General features: G+C 35.4%; 2 protein-coding genes across 2 annotated transcripts; both read right to left on the bottom strand.

Moving 5' to 3' along the window:
* Positions 1 to 5,502: 5,502 nt before the first annotated feature.
* On the bottom strand, positions 5,503 to 5,841 carry LOC137712274 (uncharacterized). Its single transcript, XM_068451380.1, has one exon. The coding sequence runs from the start codon at positions 5,839 to 5,841 to the stop codon at positions 5,503 to 5,505; it is 339 nt and encodes a 112-aa protein (XP_068307481.1).
* Positions 5,842 to 11,740: 5,899 nt separating this feature from the next.
* On the bottom strand, positions 11,741 to 16,602 carry LOC137713105 (uncharacterized). Its single transcript, XM_068452360.1, has 6 exons — positions 16,381 to 16,602; positions 16,115 to 16,232; positions 14,830 to 14,988; positions 13,553 to 13,813; positions 12,185 to 12,832; positions 11,741 to 12,037 (listed from the first exon to the last, which is right to left on the bottom strand). Exons 2-6 carry the CDS (start codon positions 16,193 to 16,195, stop codon positions 11,948 to 11,950), a joined length of 1,239 nt encoding a protein of 412 aa, XP_068308461.1. The 5' UTR covers positions 16,196 to 16,232; positions 16,381 to 16,602; the 3' UTR covers positions 11,741 to 11,947.
* Between the last annotated feature and the right edge of the window lie 3,747 nt (positions 16,603 to 20,349).

The raw sequence follows: 20,349 nt of genomic DNA, 5'->3' as shown, positions 1-20,349 counted from the left end.
TAGATGAGTTAATTAGTAAGAAGCTCTCCTCGAGGAAGGAAGAAATTAATGGCACCTGCACTTACTATGAAAATTCTGAACCACTGATCAAGAAGGAGTTAGAAGATAGGAAAGGAGGGGTGATTAGAGTGAAAGTCAAGATGACAAAGCAAGAAGCGGCACGAATGCTTTCGAAGTGCAAAAATGGAGGCATTCTTGATTTCAAGGATGTAGCTGGTGAGTTTACCCAGATTCCGAAGGGTCATATCAGTGTTGAGGCGTCCCCAGCTAGCACTTTATGTGCTGCATGTCCAGTTCTGAAGAGCATCCCTGAAGAATTCTGAGAGTTGTTTATTTGTAATTTTACTATTGCAATTTTTTAATTTATAATTATTGGTATTACTAGCCTCTATTGATTAGTACCATTAGTTTTTTCTAGCCTTCCGCCGCCCGGCGGCACCCCCCCCCCCCCCCCCCCCCCCCCCCCTCCTCCTCCTCTCTAGAGTATTGGGAGAGGTGAGATTTGAACACGGAACTGTAGGTGTGTGAATACACCACTAACTATTTGAGCTACATGCTTCTTGCAGTTTTTAAGACCTTTAGTCTAAGTTGAAGTAGCTATTTTATTAGTTGTAAAATTTTACATGAAATTTGTACTTGTAATTTAGATTTTAACTGATAAGATACTGTCTTTCCTTTTGTATAATTGTTATAAATTATACCGGATTATGCAGGCTTAAGCAGTAATTTCCGTTTTCAAAATTACAGTTTGCACCTGGGCATAATTTGAAATAAATTGATTTCAAACTTACCCAAACATGGTTTGGATAGGCAAAACTATAAGACATACCTATGGATTGGGCTTTTGACCATTTACAACTTGTCTTCAGTTCAACTTTGTGGGGGTGTCCACTGATCAAATTGGAGCCAAGTAGCTACTGTTTTTTAGTGTGACAGGTTATGAGGGGTTTGTGCTCAATGTTCATTTATTTTATTTTTCTTCACCTCTTATTTGGTAGGACAACTTGAACCATAGCATTTCAATTAAAATGGACAAGTGTTATGACCTGGTTGATGCATCGGTAAAGATTATCCCAAAAACATGTTACTAAAGACATAGGTCTCAGGATGCGATCATACCAACTCATATGCATCGTATTTCATCAAAACTCTGAAGTTAAGCAAGTTTGACCAAGAGTAATATTAGGATGGGTGACCTCTTGAAATGTTCTCAAGTTACATCCCCCACTTCTTTTCTTTACCAAAAATAATCACTGATCATATCGAGTTGGAGCCAAAAAAATTAATGTATTTAGAAAGGGAAGTGTTATTGGTACTTCAAAATTTTCATTCTACACTCCTCACAAGTGTATTTTTTCTTTCTAAATATAAAAAGTTTGGAATGTAGAATAAGAAATTTAAAGTGTCAATAACAATTCTTATTTAGAGATTGAGTTTGTGGCTAGTTAATGCTGGTGCCAAACTCGCAATAGTTGTGAGACATATCATATCATATCATATCACTCGTTTCATTAGTCATAATTCAACTGCGACATGCATTTGCCCGCTTGCTTCAACTTATAGGCCCAAAGTCTTAAGTTTGATTTGATTTATGCTTTGAAGTTTGATGGAATATTTGAACGTAGGGTTAATCTTAATTTACTACTCTTAAATTTATAGATTTTTAATATTTGATACATGAAGTTTTTTTAATTTCAGAATGGTACTTAAAATCAAAATTGTGAGACAGTTTCATACACTTGTTAAAGTTGTATGAAGTCAGTCATTAACTAGTGATGTGACACTCATGTGGGCAATAACTTAGCAGAACGTGTCAATCTGGATCCACATGAATATTAAAAATTAAAAGTTAGAAAAAAATTTAAATTAAAAAAAATAAAAAATTGAAAAAATAAACCTAAAGCCTAAATTTAACCCTCAGCCATCCCACAGTCTCCTTCCTCCTCTGTCCTCGCCGACTCCCCCCCCCCCGCGTTCCTTCACAGACGCCATCTCGAAGTCAAACACGTATCGGGATATGATCACCTCGGGATATGCGAAGGAATGCGTCCACATCTAACACAATCATTAGAAAATCGATCATCCAAGAGGGAATGTACAAGCTCGGCTCGAGCGTTCAGATCGGAAGGATGAACCGCGAGGTTCTGGATCTGAGAAACAAGAGTTGGTTGAACGTGATGAAGATCCCGATCTCCACGCTCTTCAACGATGAGGGACTCCTTTGCGACCATGTGTTCGCATCCTCAGTTTAGGTTTAATTTTTCAGTTTAATTTTATATTTTTTTAATATAATTTTTTTATTTTTTAATTTGCACGTGGGCCAGATTGACACATGGCCGCCAATCATTGTTCACATGGGCGTCACATCATCAATTAATGGTTGACTTAAGTGCAACCTTAATGGATGTATGAAACTGTCTCAAAATTTTGATTTTAGATACCATTCTGGAATGAAAATAATTTTATGTACCAAATATTAAAAACTCAGAAACTTGAGTTTAGCTTTTTTGGAGGAATTGTAATTTGCAAGATATAAAACACACTTAAGAGATTTTGTCAAAATTCTCTAACCCTAAAATTAAACCAATAGCTCTTTCAAAGTTAATTCTGACTCTAAACCTTAAAATTAACTCCAAGAGCTCTCTCAAGGTTAATTTTAGCGAGTATATATGACGAGGTGCTGGAAGAAGTGATTTGAACGGCGAGCGCCAAAGTTTTTCGATGAATAGTAAATTTTGGATTTTATGTGTTTGTTTGGATCCACGATATCTTTTGGAAAGACAACAGCAAGACGAGTCTATCTCACTGATTTACTGTGATTTTTTTTTATTGTGATATAAGACTCTTTTTGGCATTTTAACACAGTTTAAGGGGTTAAAACAACTTTTAAATTGTATTGTGTGTTTAGAGTAATTTTGTAATTTCCCTTTTGCAACTATGGTTTTCTCCAAGACTTTATAATTGACTTTTAGGTTTGCATTGATTCAACTTCCCCCAAATTGTCGATTAAACTAGAGCTTTTCTCAATATCTGGATTTTGAGAATTATTTCAAAGGGGAATCGTTCGTCAACTCTTAACCGGATACTTTTGTTGTGTCAATTGGTATACGAGCCTCACGTCTTCGAAACTTGTTGCCGTGGAAGACCGTTTGAATGAAACCATACACAATTCTGTTGGTGAACCCTTAACTAGATACTCAGAAAATAGTAGGCAAAAAATGCAACTGACTTGACTCCTCAAAAGGATGGGGAGGAATTCCCTCAAACACTTTGTGGCCAATCACATAAATCGCTGCTCATAATCAGAATTGTTAATATTACAAATTACTATGTAAAGATTATTTCTCTAAAAAATAATAAAATATAAGATTGTTTTAGTTATCAAATTGTATAAAAATAAATGATCGGAATTAGTAAAAGTATATTACTAACGGTTTATCTATTTGCTATACTTGACTGAATAAACAAATTTAGCTTTTATTGATTTTTTGCATAAATGATCTTTACATAATAATTTATATATAATATGAACAATTCAGATCATAAACACGAATTCTTATAAATCAACCACAAAATATATGAAGGATGAATTTCTTAGATAAAAAGTTAGTCATGGACTTAACCTGGACCGTGAAGATTATAAACCAATTTTCAAGTTGAATTTGTACGGATATCTAATTGCATGAGCAAATGCCTATCGGTAAATACATGCAAATATTCATAATAAAATACAAATGGTTTAATGGCGAGAGGAAATTAATTAGGAGAAAGAATTTCGGTACTTTTTTTATTATTTAATTAAATAATAAGAAACACAATACTAATATATAAGGAGATAAAATGCGTGTACAAATATATAAGATTTATCTTCTCCATTTGCTTTTCCCATCTAATTTCTCCACTCATCACTTGACACATTTATTCTACTAATAAATTAATAAATTACGTAATTTATGTTTTTAAGGTGGAAAAGTTACATAGTACTACGGTCTGAGAGGTCTTAGGTTCAATTTTCGTCAAATACGAATTTGAACCACATTATTGCTAGTCCATTGTGAGGCTAAGTCCACCCTCCCACTTAGTGTAAATAATATCTTTTGTTAAAAAAAATGGAAAAGTAAAATTTATGATTTTAATGCATTAGTTAGAGCAGCTCCAGCGAGAGCTCTTGCTCGGGGGACAGTGGAGTGAACAGGGCCAGAGAGCTCGACGGATTTGGTCCAGCGTGTGGTAGCCCGAGAACCCGGAGTGGGTGTGACGTTAGGGCGACGTCAGCTGTTTTTTTAATTTTTTTTCTATTAGGCACGTGGGCGCAAGTCAGGAGACATAAATTCAGAAATAAGGCCCGCGGCCCACTCAGATTTCTTACCATTGGGGAGGCCACGTGGCTTCCCCGTGTCCATTGGATTTTAACGGCTATATTTTATGGACCGTTGGATTTTCAAAGGTAAAAAAAAAATTAAAAAACTTCATTTAATTTCAACCGTTGGATCTGAGATCAATAGTCCATGTTATTAGGCTATGTAAATTAAAAAAAAAAAGGAAAAAACAATTTAAAATTCTGAAATGTTACCATTATGCCACGTGGCACAATCTGGAGTGTTGGAAATTCAAATTTTTTTAATCCAACGGCAGAGATTAATTAGGTGAATAAAAATTTTAAAAAATGTAAAAAATTATTAAAAATCAGGAAAAAAAAATATGAAAAAATTAAAAAAAAATTGATTTTACTTTTCTATAAATACCTTTTCATTATCCTTGAAATTACAAGTGGCGCAACAAGAACGATTAAAAATCTTACATGGTGCAACAATTACTTTTCTATAAATAATTGTCTTTTCAGATTTTATGACAAGTGGCACAATGAGAATGATTAAAAATCTTATTCGAAATTACAAATAAAATTATTTTGTATTATTTTATAACTTTTCAGATAATGACACGTGGCGCAACGAGAACGATTAAAAATCTTATCCGAAATTACAAATAAAATTATTTTGTATTATTTTATAAATAAAAAAATTCTAACATTTTATTGCCTAATACCAGGGCTATTGAAGTGCAACGGTGGAGATGCAAAAGACGATTACTGTTCATTAAGGGCAGTTACTGTTCATTAGATAGATAGCATAGTGTATTGCCTGGGCACGCTGGAACTGCTCTTATGTCGTTTAATTTCTTAATAAATACATGTATTAAGTAATGAATGAAAAAAGTAAATAGAAAAAGGCAAATGAAGAAGGTATCTAGCATTTCTCATTACCTTATTTGGATGGTCCCGATCAAAAATCTGAAGAAGTTATTTTTACATCTCACAAACAACATCAGGGCTCACCATTCCAGAGAGAAAAAAAAAAAATGAAAAACCTTAATTACACAGTTGGGTCATCAGCCACTTCAAAGCCCTAAAAACAAGTTGAAAATAAACAAACTAAAAAAAAAAAAGGAGAAGACGAAGAAGAAGCAGCAGAGCAGCAGCAGCAAAAGTTCGAAATATTAGACTCATCTATCCATCTCAATTACTTCAGGGCATTCCATGATGGTCTCCAAAGAAGGCTTCCACCCCTCAATAGCTTTGGCTCTGCTTTTCTGGATCTCCTGCAAAACATCTTCCAAGTTCTTCCCTCCACTATCTTTCAGCTGAAGCATCAACCACTCCAGCTCTTCTTTGCTCAACACAATCTTTACTCTTATGTTTCCATCTTTCCCCAAATTTTGTTCCTTCACAAACCTATCTTTATTTTCTCTCTCATCGTCTTCTTGCTCATGCTGCTGCTGCTGTTGCATTTGACCATCTTCTTGCTCCTGCTTTTGTTTGCATGTCTCCACACAATTTCCCATGATTAACCACCTTAATTCCTGTATGAGAAATTATAAAACTCTATTTTTTTTTTGTTTAAATCAAACCATGAAAAACATTGGTTGGCAACAAAAGAACCACTATATATAGTTGGTGCATGCGAAAGGAGAACATGTATTTATATATATATATATATATAGGTGTGAAAATCCAATAATTAACAGTAAAATACAAAGAAAAAGATTATGTAGACTTGTTTTATTGTTCACGAGCCTTGATTCTTCTTCTTACTTTAAAATTTAAATAAGTGAGAAAATTATTTGCTCACTGCCCATGTCATGTAAATATTTGTCTGTTTGTGTGATATTTTAAGGGACCATGATGTACTGCTAAAGCTCTCACGAGTCGCTACTATTGTCCGGGATTGGGTGTGGGAGCGGGATACGTTGGGAGCTAATTGCGTACTTCGGCTCAGGAGCATTAAGGATCATTTTGTAAAAAAAAATCTTTAAAATGAGGGTGTAACTGAAATTTTCAAAAACCTTTTCAGTTATTTTATAATTTTAAAAAATTACTTAAATGAGGGGGGGAGTTTGAACCTACGATGTAATGAGTTGAAGATGAATACCCTAATCATTAAGGCAATCCACTACTTATAGTTTTATTTAAGATTCTAAAAGACGCTAGGCGCTAGTCAGGCGGTGTGTTAGGGCCTAGCGCCTAGGCGGACTAGGCAGATTTAAGTAAATGATTGTTTATTGTATAAATAAGTGTCTATTTATACTTAAAACACACACATAATTATATTGAGATACATCTATTGCAAAATAAAATGATATATAAATTATAAATATTAGAACATATTGGAAACATAGGGAACAAACATATAATGAGTGGTCATCCAAATATTCAACAAGTTTCTTACATTTTATTGAAAAATTAAAATGCAAAATGAAAGTTATTGATGTTCTGTCTAAGTCAGGGTCGTGCCGTAGGCAAGTTTAGGCAGGCTAGGCAAGCACTTAAGCGAGCTAGGTGGACGCCTAAGCATGTCTATGTGCATTTTCTTAATTTTCAAATGTCTAGAGATGAACGAATTGGGACAGTGGCCAACCATCGCCTTTAGAATAGTGGTTTTATTTTGAATTTGAATATTTAGGCCTTGTTTGGCACATCGGATAAAGGATCGGATAGGATTAGTTATACGGACCCGGGTGTTTGGCGTTCACTCGTACTAAATAAGCACCGGATTAATTTAACCGGTCGGATAGGATAATACGGTATACACCCGCTTAATAAAACCAACCAAAACGTCCGGATTAATTAGTTATACGGACCCGGGTGTTTGGCGTTCACTCGTACTAAATAAGCACCGGATTAATTTAACCGGTCGGATAGGATAATACGGTATACACCCGCTTAATAAAACCAACCAAAACGTCCGGATTATTTAGTCGGGGAAGAAGAATATGGGAGAGAAAGGGAGGGAGTTTGGGGGGTGTGGCGGAGAGAGCTGGGGAACAATTATTTGGGATTCTTCTATCGTCGGGGAAGAAGAAGGGAGAGAGAGGGAGGGTGTTTGGGGGGTGCGGAGAGACCTGGGAACAAAAAAATGATTTCATTTAAATTTTTTTTTTTTTTTAAATTTGATGCCTCCTATCTAGTATAATATCAAACACAGTATAAATAATACGATCGCTAGTCCGATACTGCACCAAACACCCGACTAATTTAGTCAGTACTATCCGGTGGCTATTTATCCTATCCGACAGAAATAGTCAGTACAGTCCGAGCTGCCAAACGAGGCCTTACTGTGGTATGATAAGAAGCGGAATAACTTAATAATTTAAAAAAATTTTAATTGCGGAATCTATGCCGCTTCCAAATCTAAAAATTTTGAATTCCACGAGTTGCCGGACCTCCCCGCTCCAGTACCGTGTTTCAAAGATCATAACTGATGTCTTTGATTAAAAGCAATCAAAGAACATCATCATACGTCGGACCCAATTTTCTGATGATGATTGATTTGTTATTGTTAAATTTTTTTTCCCTTACTATGAAATAGTGGAAGGTACTTGCAATCACCAAATAATTGGTCGAAAATTTTGAAAATTGTAGGATATATAGGATACAAAACAAGAAGGAAAGAACATATCATTTTTTTTTTTTTTTTTTGTGAGGTGCAACGATAGGTATTTCATTAAGCCAAAATGACTTCAAAACCCAAAAGAGCTTACGAAGGATGAAGATGCTATATAAAACATACAAGAAGTTACATCAAGTCCTCAACAAGGAGAACATAGCATCTCTTTGTAACGAACGAAAAGAGAAAAACCCCTCTTGGTCAAGATCGTGAGACTAATTAGAATCTAACAACACACAACTTTCTTTAGGAGAAACTTTTATATGTATTAGATACACTGTTATGCCGAATTCTCACACTAAGTGTGGAAATGTTATATTAGATATCGATACGGTACAAGAACTTTACTCTTATTTGGCTTTTCTCTTGTCAATTTCTTTCTAGTGTAACAACAGTTTTTTTTTTTTTTTTTTTTTTTTTCCATTTGGAGCTAACATTAAAAATTAACAGTTGACAATATGAACATTTCGTGGAATTTGCAAACCTAAATCAGTAGAAGTTTCATGTTCATATTCATAGATTAGAGACCCCATTCCTCGACATGTCACGGGCATACAGGAAATCTGCTGCAAACCTAACCTCCCTGCCCACCACCACCATGACATATATAATACAAGGTGCCAAAATTTATAGATATATGTTGCCGCAGCCAGGCCCAGAAGTTGTCTTTTTTTCATAATCTATCTAATTAGTTTTTGTTTTATGCATGGAATCACGGATGCAAAATTGTTTGTTTAAATTACTGAAAATAATGCAGTCACCGACACCATTTATATTATTATTCTATAGTTTTGCCTACATCGTCTCAATTTTTATTCACGATTTACTTTATTTGTTGTCTAATGAGAATCATATATTTTTTGTTCCAACAAATTTTAAGGTCTAACCAGCACCATCCTCATTTTCGTGGAATCAATGTATCTCTAATAATCTCCGATTCCGTCTCCCGTACCTCAAAAGCAAGCATTAGGATCTATTGAAAAATTTACATGATTTGATCGTGTGAATTTTACATGTCATTTCTTCTTAATAGTAAATCACAGTTTAAAATTATAGAAACCTTTTTTTTTTAATCACAATTTACATGTCATTTCTTCTTATTAGTAAATCACAATTTACATGATTTGATCGCGTGAATTTTACATGTCATTTCTTCTTACTCACCGTTAACGAGATTCAAACTCAAGACATCCTAAAATACCATACTAGGACATACGAATAAATGATATGATGTTGTACATGTATGAAGCTGTGATTTGTGTCGCAGAAGAAAGACTCCTTACAAGATAGGAATCAAGTACTTTTATTTTTTATTTTTTATTATATATATATATATATACAATGATATATTTACATACTATGGAATATAAATTGCTATCAAACTCGTTATTTATGAGATTCAAACTTAAAACCGCTTTCTTATAAATAGAGATTAATACTACCAAACTGTAATACTAAATGAGTTTGACAATGTATTTCCTTATACATTTCCCTCCATCTCTTTAGACTTGTTCTCTCTTCTTGTTTTTCTTCATCCCTTTTAATATTCCAGACAATAGGTCATCATTCCACTGAGGTAAAAGAAAAGAGAAAAAGAAAGTTGAGTCCATTATTTCATAATGTGCATGTGGTGTGGCATAATTTACGTGGAAAAAAAGTCTAAGGGATTTACCTAATTGAGATTTTTTTTTTTCTTTAAAGTGGAAATGCCACTTTCGATAGTGATATGCTGGATACCCTTTTTTTGTGAAAGAAAAATGAATTTCAAAGGCAGAACCAGAAAATCGTAAAGCAAGAAAATGATTACCATTTACCACAACACTATATATATATATATATATATATATATATATATATATATATATATATATATATATATATATATAGATTTAGTCTTTGATTGAAGACAATAGATCTGGTGAAAAGAAGGGGAGCTTAAGCTTATATTATTTTTTAATGATAAAAGTAATCTTAATTATTTCATTAAAAGGAGTTTCAACTTTAGTCACTCTTAAAGTGATTAGTGATATATAGTGAAAAAGTCGTAACAAACAGAAGAACCATGTCATAAGAATTCTGGATAAAAGTTGTGTTTGAAATCAAGAGTGTAGAAAGTTCAATTTGGTCTGCAATTCAACAACTACCTGTTTGTTCGTTTGTTTGTTTGTCAAGATCAACTGGTCCTGTCTCATATTTTATGCTCCTTATTTAAAAGAGGTGTGAATGTGAATTTTATGAGTCATCCATATATCATTATTTTACTGTAAAGCAACGATAAGAAGTGTTAAGAAACTAATTAAAGAGGAACGATTTTCACACTTACTTTTTGTTTTAGCGTACTTCTGTTTATTTACGTTGCTAGAAAAAGAGAAGTTTGAAGATTATCATTTTTCTACCATGAAAGCTCGGTTGATTTTTTTTTTTTTTTTCAAACGTTCTGCTAGATGGATATTTGAGATTTTTTTTGTTACATTAGAGGGAATCGAAACTTCCAATCTATCGGACGCTTAAATATTTCATTGATTGAGCATCGAAGCTGCATATGAGTCGTAAGTCCCCTACATATATGAGCTAATTAAGGAAAAAGTCTTTGGCTATCGTCCGTTATATCACTAATTGCATGCAAGTTTCTCAACTCCCTGTGTTGAAAACTTGAAGTAATCATAACAATAGATGGCGATAGTAATTGCAGAAAATAAATATTAGTCATAACAAGTTGAAAACGAAAAAAATTTGACTTGCCAAAAATATAACTAGACGACAGGTAACCACATAACTTATTTTTTTAGTACATCGATATTTGTAAGGGAGAGTTTGGCAATGTCACGCAATGAGCAGCCTAATTTGATATTGAATTCGTTATCCATGAGATTCAAATCCAAAACCTCTCACTTCCAAGTGAAGAGGAATACTATCAGACCATAGTACTGAGTAATACCGCGAGATTCAACAACCACATAACTATAAATTATATGAATCTTCCACAATATACAATTAAAATTTCAAATATTGCAACTAAAAATACAAAATTTTCTCCATTTGGGGGTTAAAAAATAAAGAGGCACTCGACAGTCTCCATGGTTTAGGTCAAGACAATGACTACTTTTTTAATTATCGATTAAGACTCGATCAACTGTAAAATTAAAATTAACAGCATGCATTTTTCTTTTCTTTTTTACTATCATTTCCCTTTCCCTTTCCCTTTCCCTTTCCCTTTCCCTTGCCCTTTCCCTTTCCCTTTCCCATGGGAGTAAAAAACTGCCTACTTTTGTCCCCTCTTGTTGAAAGGGTGTTTGACAATTTTGCAATTTACAAGAATACTTTCTGTCAATCAGAAAATCACGGCCCCAAGATTTACAATAATGCTCCACCCCAATCTTTAAGTGCCACAAGCTCTAAGAAGAATGCTACGGGTCGGCCAGTCAGACAGTTACACGTGTGGGTGACTCATATCAACAGTTGGGAGTCACCCACACGTAGCCGACTATCGCAAGAGTTTTGTGTCTTGCACTGACTGTCATACACACGTAGCCGACTAGCTAGACATGGTTCCTACTATTTTCACAAGGTTAGATAATTTGCTAGCGCTGCAACCTACTTTAGTTTCACATGCTTCATGAACAATCACGTGATTAAATAAAACACCCCAACGCATGCACCCGTCCGAAGCACATACCAAAAAATATGCATAAATGTTTTAACATTTCATACTGCGAAGAGTGGAAGGTAACTCATAGATTGCAACACAATCATGGAAAACTACGTGATCCAGTTACCTATAGAAGCATTGCGTGTCGGGCAGTTGAAAATAAGCACCTCAAGTTAAACACCATAATTTGTTAGGATATAAGTCTGCAAGGTAGCAACACTGATACTAGTACAGCATTCTGCCTAGCTACGTAGGCTTTTTAAATGTTACTGAAACCAGGATTAACTTCAATAGCAACCATACAATGTTATAATTTAACAAGTGCATATGACTGCAGTAAAGATCCAGTTATAACTCACTCTACACGCCTTCGTTTCTTTGCTAGATTCTCAAACATCTGGTGGACATCAGCAGAGGTGATTGTCTTCGATGGATCAAATGATCCCTGCAAAATTAGGAAGCATAGTTTTGATCAGAACTTAAAATCATGTATTTACAAAAAGTCATATTCTAAAATGGTCTCTTATGTGATTTTACATCATAAAAGCAACGCTTGAAACAAAATTAAAGTTTATAATCATCAAGGACTTACCAGGAAAGAACGAAGCTCATCTTTCATGTCTGCGATGCCACTCAGAATCTCTATTTTCTCTACATGGCCAAGTTTATCGAGCATAGTCAACTCAGCCCCCTCCTGTTGCTGCAATTTTTCCTCTCTCTTCTGCTTTGCAATTTTCTCATACTCCATGATCGAGTCTTCCTTGTCAAGCAGAAACCTAATATGCTTCTGTTCGTAAAACTCACTGCATTTTTCACACTTGCAGAGTACATCCCTCCAGTTTTTCAGAAGAAACATTGGCTTACACTCTAAAACAGGGGAAGCAACCACCAGATTAACTCCAATAACACAAGTAACAGGTGCATTTGCATCTGTAATGCATTGATCCGAATCTGTATTCTTCCCAGAATTTTCTCCAAGGAGCAAGCTATCCCCACCACATACAGGTTCAGAAATAGTATCAGAACTTTGAGAAATATCATTCTCTAGCTTTCCAGATCTACCAGCTAAAGGCATATCGCTCAAAACCTTTTTATCCTTGGCAGTCTCAACGGGAGCATCTTTTTGGCTCCCAGATGCCAAGATGGTTTGATTGTAGAGTCTTATAAAAGAGCAAACTGCTGAGCACCCCTTACAAATAAAATCCTCATAAAGAGGTTCACCTTCCTCATCTCTTGGAATCTGTAGTGCATAAGGGGACAAGTAGGATGTTAGCAACGTACTTTGGATAGAATATCAGCACTGAAAATTAAAAAGTTGGGATGTGGCCTTTAGCAATTGAGAGGTGAGATATTTTTTTTTTCTTTTTTCACAACAATGTAGACTGTAACCATATACAAATAGTAAGATAAGCGTTCACACAAAATTTCAAATATTCATAACGTCTAGAAATGCATAGGTATAAAAGTACGAAACTACCTTCAGAATTAAAGTGGCTAAAAAGTTGGTGATCTACACAACTATACAAAAAATATCATCACGTTGATCAACTTTCCTCCAGACTGATGGAGAAATAACTGATCAGTAACAGTATCAGAATAAAGCTCGTCATCTGATATCATTGGCATAGTAAATCAGCAGCAGCATAGGATGAGCCCCAAAATATCAGATCCTATGTTACCAATTATTAATCAGCACAACAGTAAGAAATTTTGAGGCCTATCCAATGTTTCAAATTGCAACAAACTCATCAATATGAGTTTACTTTATGTTACATCTAAATATTCACAGTTCAAAATGACAGCAATACCCAAAGCCCAATGCCATTATGCTAATTGGTACTAAAGCACATAATGTTGAGATAAATCCTACAACATAATACAAAACAAGCAGAAAACAAGAGCCTACAACATGATACAAAGAAGCAGAAAACATGGCAAACATGTATCCCAAGCTACCAACCTCATCAGAAGAGTCGAGACCAATGTGTTCCTCATGGAACCAGTCTTCACACACACAGCATTGTATCATCTCTACTTGTTCTTCAACATCTGGATCAGGATAGGGGCGACTGCAGGTGCAGTATGATCCTTTGAAATTCTGATTGTAAGAATTTTCAACATTTTCTATATCTTTATTTGGGGAAAGCTTGCAAAAGAACTCTCCAAATTTTGAATTTCCACAATCACATCTAAAATTTCTTTTGGTCCACAGTTCTACAATCTGCTCCGAGTAACAATAACGGTCATCATTAGATATAGGAAGATAAATCAAATAGAATAACCTAGTCAAATAAAAGCGCTAAAACATCAATGCATAATAATTTTGAAGTATAGAATATAAAGCAATACATATAAAACACCATTAATCCCAAATCCCAAATCCCAAATCCCAAAATTACATGTCATTTTCTCCACAAGAGGTAGAAACTATCAAGGAGACAAAAAAAATCTGAACGACTTTAAAATGGGGGAGCAAGAGCTACTAGGTTTGGTTAGAAAGAATGGAAAGAACACCAAATGGTTCAACTTCAAAGGTATCTTTTGAGACTCAGAGGGGAAAGAGGCAACCATTTAAGATGCTTTCTAACCCAGCCTCATAAATGTCACATCCCAGCCCGGGTCGGATCACTTCCCGGGCCCACTCATCCCGGCCCGGGCGGGACCACTTCCCAGGCCCGACTCCGCCGTAGCACAATATTGTCCGCTTTGGGCCCCCAAGCACACCCTCACGGTTTTGTTTCTGGGGACTCACACGAGAACTTCCCAGTGGGTTACCCATCATGAGAGTGCTCTCGCGCGCTTAACTTCAGAGTTCCGATGGAACCCAAAGCCAGTGAGCCCCCAAAAGGCCTCGTGCTAGGTAGGGATGAGAATACATATAAGGATCACTCCCCTGGACGATGTGGGATGTCATAATAAACGCCACCTGTCTTGCTCCATATTATCTATGTTACTCTCTAAGTCTTAAATTTGAATCAATTCATATTCTATCATAAGGTACTAACCACCTTTTTGTTTTTTTAGACCAAAAATCTTTCAAGCCAATGAGGAAACAAAGATTGTGAACCCTGTAAGGATATTAATCACTCCCTTCAGCCAACAAGGTAAATATGAGGTTCTTTCTCAGTTGGAGACTGGAGTGAATCAAATAGTGGAATCACATCACAAAAGAAATGACCCAGCTTTAATTTTATTCAGTTTAGATAATGGCTTATACTGGAAAAGATATCAAAATACCTCATGGCCATCATGGCAAGACAAGCTGCAAGCTGTGCAGACTCCAGCATTCCCATCTGGGGTGCAAGTCAGGCATGAGAAAATTGCCTGCCTCTTCATATAACCATTGTTATAGGTACACTCCTTGCCTTCGTCGCCTCCCAAAACCAAATCAGCTTCCTATGAGTGATCAAACACCAAAAAGTAGGAATTAATAGATAAATTAGTGACTCGTTATTTGTATTCTGTTCAAATTTAAGACCACGAAGGGAGACAAAGAAGTGCGGGGAGATTTTTGTCCTGATCCTTGAACGATTTGTCTTGGCTTGTTGATTAAAGAAAACAGGATTGTTTTGAAGCTCAACAGTTATATTAGCCAAGACTAAACATCCATTTAATCAATTTGAGAAGTAGAGGGACTGAGAATTGTGGAATTAAGACTAGATTTCCCAATAGACATACTACTGATTTATGTTTTATTGCAGAATCCATTGATATTTCATTGAATCCTTCCTCAGACGATAATCTTGTAATTCCTCATAAAATCAAATATTGGGGTCCCAACGCTTTCTTCAGTTGAACATTTCAATAGCTTAATCGTCTTGCTCTAGAGTACCACACATGGCTGTTGTTAACTTACCTAAGACTTGTGAGCTAGGCTGTTCTGCGCCTAGCTAAAACTCTAGACAAGCTCTTAGACTAAGTTACCAAGCTGAGATCAAAATTTCCCAACATAACTACAACCTCAAAAGTAGCAATTTTTCACAACTTAAACCCTCCTTAAAAAGTTTATTGTCTTTTAAAAGTGTCGTTTTCAGCATATACTTATTTTGCATTACAAGAAACAATTTTCTTCAATTCATATTAAAAGAAAATCATCAAACTTGTAAGGAAACCTTGAGAGCTGAATTACACAAGTGTTATGCCAATCATTCCTTGTCCATTTGCAACCCACTTAGCCTATTATAACAATTCTACTCAAGAAATAAAAAAAAACACAGAATTGTCTTCAATTTCAAAACACCCAATTCATATTAAAAGAAAATCATCAAACTTGAAAGGAAACCTCGAGAGCTGAATTACACAAGTGTTATACAATCGTTCCTTGTCCATTTGCAACCCACTTAGTCTATTATAACAATTCTACTCAAGAAAAAAAAAAAAAAAAAAACACACAGAATTGTCTTCAATTTCAAAACACCAGAAACACAAAATTGCTACATTATTAACCATTTAATCACATTAATCAATTCCAGCCAGTTAAACTTGAACAGATTAGCCACTAATTATGATCAAAGAGGCAAACCAGTTCCTGTTCCTCAACATCCTTAAGATACTCTTGGATCGAAACGGTGTGCTCAGCCTCATCCTCGAATGCACTGTCCATCTTCACAAAGACAACCGATTGCTTCGGTCCAAAGCCTCTGCACCCAAAACCCAAAATTAAAAACAAGAAATTAAGCACAAAATTAATCGACAATTACATAATTGCAAACAAAAGGATTAATTCGCAGTAGAACAGAAAGAACCCCAGATTTCGAGAAATAGGAAGTGGGATGTCGCGAAACGTACCAATTTTTCGGGCGAGGATTAGGGCCCTCAGAGGTCGAAGAGAATGGTGAAGCGGGTGTGAGATTGAAGAACGGAAGAGGGGGTTCGGAGAGAGAGAAGGAGAGAAAGAGGGGTTAGGGATTTTATATCTTGTAAGGACCATAAGGACATTTTCCCGCCATATTGATCCACTAGACTAGAGACTATAGACCAATAGTGGTGAGAGTTTCACATCCCGCTTCGTCCAATATATATGTTTTTTCATTAAATCAAGGGAAAAACCTCATACTACAACCATTACCCGGGCAATCAAAGTGGAAGGCGTTTAGGGAGACAATGATCCACGAAATGCGGATTTTCAAGAGTGAAACCAAGATGAGGTAACGCAGCCGCTACAAAAAAATATTCTCTAAAAACATGGTTCCATTCTATGTGATTGAACTCTGAGGCCATCCCATGAATATTCTCAAAAATAGAATTTGGGTTCCAAGGGACATCCCATCTTCCTTGAATTACGCAGATGATTAATATTGAAATCTCCCTCCACCAGAATGTTTTGAAGCCCTTTGTGTATGTCAAACTTTAATCTTTCACTCAAACCCATAACCTCAGCCATTGAAATAGTTACGCCTTCTAGGTTTAAAGCACTAGCACCAATAACCCAACCCTTAGAATTCCTTAACACAAAGACAGCAACAACTCTCTCCGGAGGGACAAAACCATCAAAGTTTAACTTTATAACGTCATAATCAAGGGGGTGCCATTGCCATCGAAATATGTGAATATCTTTGCAACGGAAAAAAAAATATTGTTCCAATCTTATTAGTTCAAGAATGTGATTGTGTAAATCTTATCATATATGAGATATCCTTGTGGGATTCTACCATATTTCTTAGATTAGATGTTATCCTATTAGAGTTGTAATCCTAATTGAGTAAGAAATTTACCTTCCTTACTACTATATATAAAGACATGATGAGTGTGAGAATACATAACTCAGATCACACCTGTCTTTCTTCTCCTTTGTGCCGCTTCACCCCCTTGCTCTTTGTCATTTATTTTGTTAACTAAATTAGGTCTACAATATGTTATCAACACGCTCTTGACATTGAGCTAAAGAGAGTTTGTTCTTCAATCAAGGGGAGTATTACTTTTTAATCATTCTTTTTATGATTAACTTATTATTTTATTAAATTGGTTTACATGTTATTGATTCAATTTAATTTTTCTTTGTTGAACGTGATACAAATCATTGGAGATGCAATTCTGGCTTTTTGAGAAGGATTTTCTACAAATTCAAAGGCTTAGTTGTTTTCCGCCAATCAAAGTTCTTTTAAAATAAATTAAGATATTTAAAATGACCATGAAGCATGAAAACATTCCTCATAATGCATGAATTCCCTACATTTATAGTTACATTCCGATATATATATATATATATATATATATATATATATATATATTGTATATGTTCATATATTTGTCAATATATATATATACACACGTTCATGCATTACGCAATTATAAATTTGCTATGTGGAATTTGTGAGTCAAAGAATCAAAAGAAGTTAGAAGCAATTAGGGTTTTAAAATCCTAGGAAATTCAAAAAAAAATTAAAATTTTGGGAAATTTACGGCTGAGCCATGACTTGGAACCACACCAATCTGATGCCAAGTCGAGGCTGCAACTCGAGGCTTGGGTGCTGGAATGACATCGTTCTGATGTCACCGTGATGTAGCAGCCATTTGGGCTTTGCTATATGCGTGGACCAGGCCTCTGGCCTAGGTTTGACTTGCTAAGCCTACTACATTTCTAAGCCCACAATGCTAGCAACTTTTTTGTTGGGCTACTCACACTCCAGCACATGCTAGGCTTGTTCCGTGCCTTCAGCCCACTAGCCAACAAGCCAATGCTTGCTGGGCTTGTCTTCCGTCAAACCTGAAGCTAGCTTCTCCATGACTAGGCCTAAAGCCTGCATCCCTGCACTACTGGGCTCTTCCTAACCCATGGCCCATTGGCCTGCAGCCAAACTAGGCTATTGTGTAGCCTTTCCCCCGAACCAACAAGCTTGCAGCTTTGTTGTAGAGCCTTATGTACTGTAGCCATCCCGAGTGTGTTGGGTTGCATACTTTTTTTTCGACCGAATGCCATAATTTGGCATCCCTTGCTTCTTTACCTACCCAAATGTTTTTGGGACATTTTTGGTTAATGTTGTATTACGTTATAATTTCGTGATCGCTTGGCCCAAAGCCAATCAAAGTTGATATGGCTCGAACATCATTATTTTGCTTCCACGATCAAAGCTAAATGGTTAAAATCTATTGAATTAATTAAAGTGACCAACAATTGATTAATCTGACAAGACATCCAAAATTATTGGCTTGAAGTCTACTTTTAGACATTAACAATTCAATATTTTATTCTTTTCTTCAAACCGTTTACTCACTTTCGTAGTCCCAAAGCACTCATATTTAGTTCCTAAAGTAACCCAAATCCACTACACTTAGTTATATATTGTATTATGTGTTCTTACAGGTACCCCTATTTAGAACCGGAAATTCATAACTAAACTTGAACCTATAGTCTCGAATTTAGTGCCTTTCAAAGCCAAAGTTTTTCATGTAAACCATATCTTAGAACTTGAAAATTTCTAACTTTGATGCTTATAATGTATTATTTATCATAGCACCAATCACAATTTTGTCCAATCAATGGATGGACTAACCATCACAAGTTCGATTTCACTGATTTGGACATTTCCAACAGAAACCACTTTATGGGGGTACAAGATGTGAATCTCCACTTGACTATCAAGAAGCTAAGAAACTATTGAAGCCAACAATGGCATGGAAGAGTTGAATAAGCCTTAATCATTATCTTCATTCGAAAACTTATGGTCGAAGCATTACAAATGAAAATATCTCCCGAACGAGGATTCCATGGCTCTTTGGCTCGCTTTACGGACTATTTCAATCATGTAAAGATGATCTTTTGCCCAAAGCAAGACATGATTGAAACCTTTATGTCCATGAATGAGTACGATTTTGAAGTTTATAAATCTGATTGAATTTTGATTGGAGAATAGTTTTCTCGTCCTTTCATTTTTTCTAACTTACTTTTGAAGTAGCATTGTAGAGAGCAGAAGTTTACCAAATTCTTGAATTTGATTACTACCACAAATGTGAGAAATAGGTACCTCGATTATTCGGTTGGAGGTACTCGAACGGTGTAGAGCCAGTTCGATTGGATTCTACCAAATGGTCTAATGCAGTTTCAGTTGGAGCCTATTGAACGACATGCTCTGCTTCAGCGAGGATGTACCAAAAAGACTCGTATGGTTCAAATGAAACCTTTCGAACCCAAGAATGTCTCTATTTCTTACCCATTCTAAGGTTTGTTTTACAATATATGGTAGAATTAGAGCCTGCCAAGAGGTGCATCATAGCCCAAAACATCATCCTTGGTACGTAAGACCTAAAACTTGAAAAATAGGGACAATATTCCTAAACCTCAACCTTGCAGAATCTACTTCTATCTTGATAAAATAGATCATTGGTTAAGCACCCATTTGTGCTCTTACCGATCTACTTCCTGCATAATCTATTTTCTTTCTATTTCCTTCTTTTTATTAGGTTATGCAATTATTTGTATCCACGTACATTTCAAAAATTGATTAGGATATAGATAACTAGACTGATGATTCATATACATTTGGTTTGGCTCTAAGTAAACTTACTCAAGATGTTGAGAAAGGTGGAAACCCTTCGTATTATATTTTTGTGATAGATACACAATGATTATTCATATCTAAGTGGATTGGTGAGTCTTTTGAATTAAAAATTAGCATTTCATATGGAATCTTTGTTGTATCTTCTATTAGACCAATATTTGTACACCCGTATTCTGTTGGTAAGTTTTTTGGTCTTGAATTAACATGAGGATTTATGGTGCTAGCTCTATGTCAATATGGTATGTGCAAGTTTACGTAA

The sequence above is a fragment of the Pyrus communis genome, chromosome 13, assembly GCF_963583255.1.
Source record: "Pyrus communis chromosome 13, drPyrComm1.1, whole genome shotgun sequence".
Taxonomy (NCBI): domain Eukaryota; kingdom Viridiplantae; phylum Streptophyta; class Magnoliopsida; order Rosales; family Rosaceae; genus Pyrus; species Pyrus communis.
This window is presented reverse-complemented; position numbering and strand designations above follow the sequence as displayed.